We start from the raw sequence: 10,433 nt of genomic DNA on the forward strand, positions 1-10,433 counted from the left end.
TCATTTTATCACTGCATATGCGACAAACAGGTACGGTATATTCCAAGCAAATAAATTTTTTACAATAGTGACACATGTATCGAGTTTTACGATCTCTACAAAAAGCACAACGCCCCCTTTTATTTTACAATTTTGCAATTGTACTGGTCCAACACTACTGAGTTTAGCAGCAAGCTCTCTTATATCTCGTGCCAAATAAGGAGATTGAGCTCTTTCTTTTATATTGTCCATTAGTAACTGAAGACCTAGTTCTTTGAAAAAAAAAATCTTCTTTTGCTTGTTTTTAGATCCAATTTGTTAGTTCTTTGTATCACAAATGCATTTATTGCAGCAACATCAAGCAATCCATAAAAGATTACCATGGGCCAACGTTTTGTATTTCTTGCGACAGTATAGGAACCTCGAAGTTGATCAACCGTGTCCACATCACCTTTCGTAGAGTTATAAAACGTTATTACTTTAGTTTTACTTTCGTCACCAGTTGTCGGATCGATTTGATAATGGTGTAGGGTTGACAAAAGAACAACATGTTTTTTTGGTTTTGGTATATAGGACAATATCGTCGTATCTTGAGTAAATCCAAACATAGTTGATTTTGGAGGTCTATTGTTCAATAATAATTCGGTTGGGATAATCCTTTTGTTTTTCCGTAGGGTGCCTACAATTGTTAGACTATGATTTGACAGTAAGTTTTGTGGGACTTCAATTAATGTAAACCAATTGTCCATTGTGACATTCTGGTTGGATGTGGAGATTGGTTTGCAAAGCCGCTCAACTACATCGTATGCTGCATAATTGATAGAATATGGACCTGGTGGTTGTGTACCGGCATAGATTTCTAATTGATAAGTATAGAAAGTGTGAGAATCCACCAAAGAATATACCTTTAGACCGTATCGGTCCGGTTTGTTTGGAAGGTATATTCTAAAACTGCAGCGACCTCTAAAGCCTAAAAGCATCTCATCGATAGTGACATATTGGCCAATGGTATAATATTTTTAAAAATTTTCAACTGCATCCTCAAATACGACTCTACTGCTGCAAGTTTGTATACTTGTTTCCGTTCGTCCCTTGTACGAATATCATCTCAGCGTAAGCACTTCATAAGAAATCTAAACCTGCGGAGAGCGATCGTTGCCGGAAATATGTCAATGCCCGTACCATTTTTTTCCCAAAACTCAAAAATTAAAGTTCTACCTCCATGGTAAACTTCCAGCTAAGTAAAACAGGCCAATCAGAGCTTTTAGTTTACATGTATTTGTTAGCCTCGCATCGTAACTGTCTTTATATCTCACGGACACACGCTCGATATATACATTAGTACATTCAACAATGTTTTTTAATTTTGTCATTAAAAAACAGTTTCCAGCATTCCTTTTCAGTTGTGCAACTTTTTGCTTCACGAATAAATCCAGGAAGTTTTGTGATGATATTCTCTCGTCTAGTTCTAACATTTCGTGATCCGCATGTCTTATTCCATTTCATTCCATCTTTGGTATTGTAATAAAGGTGTTGGTTTGACCCACCTTGTGGAATACATTCTTGTAAGTTTAGTTCGGTGTCTGATAAATCGAGTTCAGACTCTGAGTTATGATTATCATCTTCATTTTCTAATTTTTCAACAATAGACTCATCGGAATCTAAATCTTCATAATTTTCTTCCTCGTCGGTTGCAACTTCCTCGTAGAGACATTGCAAGCGTTTTACCTCTCCTTGTAAGAATACATTGTTTTGCTAAGCTCTAAAAACAATGCACTGCAAATTTTATTTTGTACTTTCATAAAAAAATACTTACATTAAGGAACGGGTTGGGTCTGAGAAATCGAAAACAGATATAACATCGACACTATCGCTTCAATACGCATTAGTAACTGAGGGATTATAACTGGCCATGCTGTCGAAAGGTACCTAGACCGCCAGGACCGTACTTAGAGTCGCTGACCGAATAGAGATATTAGAAAAACTGAATGGGCCCGACAGACCCAACCCGTCCATCGCAGGGTTATTTATAATTTCAATGTCGTCACTCTTATTCAGATCGTTATTTTCATTACATAGCAATCGGAGAATTATTGCAGCATCTCCGTTACAATTTTCGCATATTCGCGTACATTTTAGACCATGTTTGTAACAATCACACTGTTTGCTGCACGCAAGTGCATTTACATTCATCTGTGACACTTTGGGAGGACCCATTTTTTCGTTAGATTGATTCTAATCCGTTTTCCCCCTTTGGCCAACCAAAATGCAACGGATCAAAATTATTACAAGAGAGTAAGAGAACAAAACTTGTATTTGACAATAAACTCTCAAACAATGCTTATTCGTGCCACTTTTTGTTGGCGGCAAATATAATCGATCAAAAAGAGAATCAGTAAGAATTAGATATCAATTTAAAAAAAAATCTGGCCCTGCAAAATTTATAGAAATTTAAGATTTTTTATAAGCAATTAAACGTTTCTCGAAAAGAAATTGACTTATAGGGCCTTACGAAGTCTCATTCGATTTGTAATTAAAAAAGCTACAATATAAATCCTTTTGCATAAAAAAGAATTTTTACAAGTTATTTCAAAAATGCATTAATCATTAATTCTTCAATCTTTCAATCATTAATTTTGCATAAAAAATGCATTCTACTCAAAAATATTGATTTGATACAAATCAAAATAAAATAAAAATAAAAATAATAAAAAACCCCGTGTTTGCACCTTAAAAGTGCCATAAAAAATAATAAACAGTTTTAAGTTGCAAACACTTAGAGGTTACTCCAGGCATTGACCTTTATAACACTTTATTATTTTCAAAAATTCAATAATCAATGCACTTTGTTGGACTATTAACCAATAAACGCACTAAGAAAAGAAAAAATCTTATGGTACAAAGAGTTTTTATTTATTTAAATATGTTTTTTAGAACTAATTTTATATAATTATAATAATAATTTATATACCACTTTAGCTATGTTCGCTTTAAATTTGAAATAAGAAAAAAATAATTATAACCTGTCAGAAAAAGTTTATTAAAGATAACCTTCGGCCTCCATTAAAAACAATTTTTAAATGTTAAAAACAAAAATAGCTCCAATCTGAACTGTAATTATCCAATAAAAAAGCACATCCGTTCATCTCTTATCTACGCGCTATCTCAGAGTATGCTGCCTCAGTAGTATATTTGTATGTATGTATATTTATAATAGTAGAGGTGCTGGAACCGCTCCCGTGGATTGATAGTACGATTTCAACGCTGTCGGTGTGAAGTACGTAGATATCCAATTTTCCAATGGCTCCGAAATTATATGGTGATAATAGAAGTCCTTGTGTTAGAGCTGTCTTGTTAGCTGCTGAAGCGATGAAGATTAAACTGGAATATGTCGCTATTGACGTCGTGAAAAAAGAGCATTTGACGAATGAATATATAAACGTAAGTACCCTATTAGCAAAAAAAAAGAAGAATGGTACTGTATTCGATAAAAAACATACTATAAATAAATTAAGAAAAAGTCCAATATAACAAACACGATAAGTGTGAAGTACTTCAAGAATATGCTTATATCACTTTGAAACTTTATCAATCAATCAATGGTTCATTGTAATTTCTCTTTCTACTTATTGGTTAAATGCTTTTTTTATGGTGGTGTTATCTTTATTTGTAATAAGTGTCTCTTCATTTACATAGGGTATGTTTAGATTATTAAGTAATGTTTGATTAGAGATATATAAATCTTTTTGTTGGATGGTTAACTGCATTCACATAGTTCTATGCTATATATCCTGTATGATTTGTTGTACAATTCTGCAGCTAAGTGTTGAGCTCTAAATCCAAACTATGCTCGGGGGATTATTCCTAATCTTTCTGTTTCTCCTTCATTCTTGGGAGAATCACTCTTGTTGTTACCTTTCTGATTCGCTGGAAGTAAACTAATCCGTCTATAGTTTTTAGGAAAAATATTGGTTTTCCTATTTTGTGTATCATTATAATATGAGCTTCTTTTTATTGATTTGGACAGAGCCTGAGTCTATGCATGGCTTATTTTGGGAGGCGTAAGTTAATACTCAATCTTAATATCTTCTAGCTAGTGTTAGTTTATTGTACATCTCTTAAGAGTTCTTCTCATCACTTCAGCTTTGTGTTCGTAGTGTAGACTTTACGATTCTTTCCTTGAAGTAGAGGAGTTGATTTCCTTTTGTTACGCATTATTTTTTTAAGCTTCCATATGACCTGCATGTTTGGGTCTTTCTCTTTCATTTTTTTTTTATATGGTTGTCCCACGCCTGAGAGTTCTGGTCTTGTTCATTGTTAGCTTATTTATTTTTTTGGCTAATTGCTTCAAACATATTTTTTCTTGCTGTGTTCTTCTTCTATTGTGATATTTGTTAATGTTTTTTTTACTGTAGTGTAGGACTTCTTCTTCCAGTTATTTAGGAAAGTTGATATTTGGGAGGTTGCCTATTTCTGCACTTACTTTGAATTTGGGCAGTCTTTTTATTTTCTTTCAGTATGGAATGGTGATCTTCCTCCCTTGTACCTATTTATTTTTCAGTGTGCTGTCTTTTTTTTTTTTATTATAGCTATGGGTAGTGGTGTATGGGAAGTGTATCTCATTCTTCCTTGCTTTGGTCGGTCTCTCGTTCCAAACAAGAGAAAATCTCGTCTCTTATCTTTACCTAGCTTTTTTCGTAATTTAATATTGCGATAAACTGTTAATATAACACTTTTGTTTATGACTTTTCTTGTTTTATGACTTTATTTTAGATAGCACCAAACTAAATTAAACGGTTTATAAGAGATTTTAAATACAATAATAAGCAAAAAAATATTTAAACTCTTTTCCAATTTAGCTATTTTAGTACTTTTGTATAATATATCTATGTACATTTAACATTTTAAAAGTAAAGTTATCGTTTGTATTATGTTGTAAAAATATATATATCCAGATTAAACAAGGTCAAACTATTACGGCATCGAAGTTCTAATTATAAACTTGTTCCACGACAATAAAAATATCATTTTTATATAAAAATTTACCATTTGCTTTTGGATTATTATACATGGTGTACCAAGAAAAAATTGTAATTGACAAAATAAATGTTGAAACAAAAATTCAAAAACTGGTCGATTTTTATATCGATAAGACAATTTTTTATGTACAATTGTACAAATAACAATAACAATTAAAATTTATTAAAATTATATAAATCGTCAATATCACAGAATCACAAAATAGAAGATACAAAAATATACAATCCATTGCAAAATTTTGCAAATTGCATAATAACACCTTACGAATTAGTTTACGAATAAGTTTAAGTTGCTGCATGTGATACCTAAATATATATATATATATATATATATATATATATATATATATGTATATATATATATATATATATATATATATATATATAAATATTTTAGTTGCTTGTACCTAAACGTATTTTAATTTCTTAGTTATTCGTTAAGAAACTCTTCCACCGAATAATAAGATCTTTTAGATAGATAGGGTTTTGTCAATTTACGTAACTTAAGGAAAGAAGTAGTAGATTTATTTTGCAAAGGGAGATGGTTGTATATTTTTCTTGCCAAATATAATATAGATTCCTCTCCCAACTCAGTGGACGGGATCGGAAAATACACATCACAGCTTGAATTTCTGAAGTAGTCATGATTAGGTCTTGCTGAAAAAGCATGTAGGTGTTTATGAATTAAGCAAACAGTTTTTAGAATATATGAAGAGGAAAGAGTTAAAATCCCGTGATTTTTGAAGTAACTTCTGCAATAAACATCAGATTGGGCAGCTGTACTAGAACCCCAAAAAGGAAGGCCGTATCGAAGATGAGACTCGGACAAAGAAAAATATGTTATTTTGGAAGATACTAAATTGATTTCCTTCGAAACAGATCTTATTGCATAGCGAGCTGAGGCTAGTTTCTTACTTAACAAATGTAGTGGAAAACCCTCATCGCTCCTAGTACGGTATCCCTCCCAGACGAGCATTTCCTTCTTCCGCACAGTCTGACTCGCACAGTCTAACTCTTACAGTCTAACCCACTTTTCTACCTTTAACTTCCAGCATCTTTCCCTTACATGTGCCGTTGGTCCAGCTGTCTTTCTTCCTCTTCTTTTTTCTTGATAACTGCACGGATATAGTTGTGTATCATTTCTCTCACTGTAACAAAATTGACACATGTCTCTCTTTTCATTCTGTTCCTTTCTATTATCCATCTGTTGCTCTCTAACATCGTATGTGTCACAGTATCCGAGTGTCCGCAGTATAAGCATTCATCTGTGTCAGCCAAACCTAGAGAGGTAGGCCCTAAAACACTCCTGTGAGCACCTGCGTCAGGAAATAATCCAGTTGCCTGTGGCCACAGTCCACCCAATCTCTTATGTTGGGGATTAGCATTTTCGTTCACAGTGTCAAACCCTCCGTGTTATTCAATTCTTCTTGCTATCTTTTAATTGACCTTTCCCTTTCCTGTCTTCTCTTGGCGATAGTAAGATTTGGGCCTCTTCTCTCAAAGAGCTCTTCTCTTTCCACCGCCAGAACATGCAACGGAACATATCCAGTGATGGTACACAAGGCTGCCGCAGACACAGTCCTGTATGCGCATACCACTCGCAACAGACTTGTTCTGTCCACTCGTGTCATAGGCCGTTATCTCTACTGCCCCGCTCCAGATTGGTGCCGCGTAGAGGACGATCGACTGTACAACACCGTGTTATTCCTCCTTCTTTCGTATTTGGGTCACCCAATGGCCGGCATCACCCTCCCCAACGCAGCCGGACTAGGCGCAGCCTTCCGGACTACCTCCCGCACGTGCTTCCCCCATTTTCCATTCTGGTGCAATCTCACTCCTAGGCACTTTACATGTTTATTTGGTGTTAGACATTCTCCCGTACATTGTGATTAAATACTTTGCCTGTTCTTTTTCCCCTTCAGAATAATGGCTTCGGTTTTCTCTGACGCAAGTTTCAGTCCGTGTTGGGTCATCCATTTCTTTACGACGCCGCCTGCGTTCCGAACCCGGTATTTGAGATCTGGCTTATCCCGAGCCACTACCAGTACAGCGAGGTCATCCTCGAATGCGAAGGGGGTTGTACCCTCTCCATATTCACAGTTCATAACCTCGTCATATGCCAGGTTCCATAGCGTCGTTCCCAAGACAGATGTCTGAGGGACCCCAGCCGCCACGTCCACGATCGTGCGCTTTTTCACCATAATCCTTCTCTCGGACAGATACTCCGTCCCCACATTCATCATGTTGCCAGGACATTCTCTCTCCTCCATTGTCTTTATTACCTCGTCCCACTGCAGCGTATTGAATGCATTCCTAACATCGAACAACAGCAGGGACGCCCAGTGACGTTCATCCCCTCTGTTGCACAATGCTTCGAGCACACTCACGATTGCATCAATCGTGTTTTTTTCTTTACAAAAAATAAATTATCTTCGAGATAAACTACCTGACCTCTCAATCATTTCATCTATGCGTACTCGCATCCTTTCATGCAGCTTTCATACACCGATGCAAGAAAGTAGACAGATGGATCGATACTTTTTTCCAGTCTTAGGGAGCAGTACCAGCCTCGATGTCCTCCAATGCTCAGGAAAGGTTCGTGCTTTCACCAGTGCATTCATCGCAGGCTCCGACCGTCCTAGACCCTTCATCGCTCCTAACGCCATCTGCTTAGGTATTAAAAAAGCATACGATGTAACATTACGTTGTTTACTTATGACAGACCTGTCGAATTTAGACAAAATAATAAATTAATAATAAAATACAAATAAATATCATTTGGTAGTACATTTAATTATATAAACTAAATAATATGTTTAAAAATAATAATTGTATTTATATGAAATCATTTTAAGTCGAGAAGTGTCATAAAAATTTAAACAGATGATTCGATATTGTTAATAAATGGATGACATTCATGACTTTTAAATTTTGACAAAATTGTTAAACATCGAATCTTTTATTGACAGATCATGCCCCGGAAACTTATATGAATGACCTTGGATCATTCCCCCATCACTTTAACCCCAGCGAGTTAATAAAGAGAAATGACAATCTATCTCTCTCACGAAGACTTTAACCAATCATTTATTTTAACACAATCTCGGGGTGTCACAAATAAAATAATCAAATGAAGCTTAATTCCGCAATGTCAATTCTATCAAAAGTAATGACAGATCTTCCGTTCGTTTACAAGCTTTCAATTTCATTTTATTATCTTTAACTTTCGTTTGCATTTATTCTTAGTAATTTTAATTTAAGTTGGTTACTTAGTTTTTAAAGTTTAGTTTTAGTTACCTATTGTAGCAAAGAATTTTTGTGTTGTGCTAGTAAAAAAACTAAACATGGTGAATTATTGTATTGTTCCGTTGTGTACAAATCATGGAAAATTACAAAAAGGATGATGATAGCATGATACTATGATTAAGAAGATAAGATATTGCGCATAAGTCGTGACGTAATTGGAGACTTGCACGTTCGTAATGTCAGTTTTTTGTATGTGTCAATAAATAATCTTTAATAAATAGTTTGGAGATATCCTTTTGGTTACGATTATTGTAATTATTAAATCTTTATTTAATATTATTATTTTGCTAATTGAATAATTTCATCACAGAATGCATAAAAATCCCATTTAACTTTAACAAGAATTCAAATTCTGCTCTCCAATGACGGCATGCGCGAACACGACCGATTTTGTGCTACGGGAAGATCCTATCTTGTTAGTCATAGTATCATGGATGATAGTACCTAAGTTGTCAAATAGTAAGTTGTCAGGAAGCAAACAATAATAGTATTTAACATTTGTTTCTGAAAATATCAGTGTAATAAATATTTATGTAATTAGTTTATAACTGTTTTATCTTAAACAACAAATAAATATACGTATATCTAGAAAAATTGTGCATTTTTTATATATCCTTTTATTTTTTAATAATATATATGTGAGATTATTTCATCGGAAAATAATAAGATATTTTCCAGTAAATTTAAATTAGTAACGAAATAGCCCGCAAGAGGCGCTAAAGGGTATGTATGTAAGGGGTGTCCATTTGAATTTGCCGCCAAAAGATGATTAGTAATGACCCCAGCCGCAAGGGGTCCTAACGAACGAAATTTATACATTGAGTTGCCTATCTATTTCTAATATTATATTATTTATCTATGTTGACAGATATTTTTTTGCTTCACGTTATTTAATGTCTGTATTTTGTTAGTTATTTTTTATGTAGTTTTTAATTTATACCTGGTTAGAATAAATATACGATGACTAGAAATGAATTGATTAGTAGTAGTGAGAGTAGTGAATCAATTCTAAAACCCTTATTCTTCACGCTACCCGTAAAGCCTTCTCATTTTACTGTAGGGAACAAATAATACAACGCAAGTAAAGAAGCTTCTCTTCAAAAAGACAATTTTCTCGAATTAATATTGTTATAACAATTTTTTTGCTGATTTAAATGTTACTAAGTGAATATTACTATATTTGGTATCATAATTCTTACTTTGAGTGTTTTATTTACTATTTTTTACGTATAAATATATTTTGATCAATACTTTTGCAGTTAAATTCACGTCACACTGTTCCTACTTTGGACGACGATGGTTTCGTAGTGTGGGATAGCCACGCAATAATGATGTATTTGGGGGAAAAGTATGGAAATGACAATTCCCTATACCCCAAGGATATTAAGAAACGAGCTCTTATCAACCAGAAGCTTTTATTTGATGCGGGAGATCTATTCTCAATTAGCAGATACATTGCAGTAAGTATACTATTTTAAGAAACAAAATATACTGTTTTTTCGTTTAAGGATTAGGTATTTTTATTATCTGACTCCATCAAACTTTACTTCATCTTTTTCTTCTGTGTTAGTCTGTTCTGTATTACTTAAATTTCCAATATACCAGACTATGTGTGGCCATTGGCATATATGCCATTAAGAAGTTTTTTTTTTAATGTTTTATTATATTAAAACCTATCGACTTACTAAGAACAAATGTCATAGGAAACTTATTCTTTAGTCATCGACACATAATAAGGATTGGAAACAATAGATTGGAACGAAAAGGACATCAATGTAGATGGAAAATTTTTAAATAACCATAAATTTGCAGATGATATCGTTCTTATTGCAGACAGCTTTGATCAGGCACAGATAATGCTACAAGAACTCCATACTGCTACAAAAACAGTTGGTCTTAAAAAGAAATTTTTCAAAAACACAGTTTATGACATTTATGATATTTATTTATTTCACAACAAAAACATCTCAGTAGAAGACAAAGATATTGAGCCAGTTGACTCCTATAAATACTTGGGCCATGAGATTAGAATAAGTCGAGACAACCAAACAATCGAGCTGAAAAGAAGAATAAACCTCGCTTGGGCTGCATTTGGAAAGATAAAGGATA

General features: G+C 33.9%; 1 protein-coding gene across 1 annotated transcript; it reads left to right on the forward strand.

Annotated features, from left to right (window-relative positions):
- Nucleotides 1–3,166: 3,166 nt before the first annotated feature.
- Nucleotides 3,167–9,784, forward strand: LOC140431968 (glutathione S-transferase 1-like; the record flags this gene model as incomplete). The annotated part of the gene is made up of 2 exons (XM_072519835.1): nt 3,167–3,420; nt 9,584–9,784. Coding segments are annotated over exons 1-2 (342 nt in total), but the record flags the coding sequence as incomplete, so codon positions are not given.
- Nucleotides 9,785–10,433: the final 649 nt, after the last annotated feature.

This window comes from Diabrotica undecimpunctata, unplaced genomic scaffold, assembly GCF_040954645.1.
Source record: "Diabrotica undecimpunctata isolate CICGRU unplaced genomic scaffold, icDiaUnde3 ctg00002378.1, whole genome shotgun sequence".
Taxonomy (NCBI): domain Eukaryota; kingdom Metazoa; phylum Arthropoda; class Insecta; order Coleoptera; family Chrysomelidae; genus Diabrotica; species Diabrotica undecimpunctata.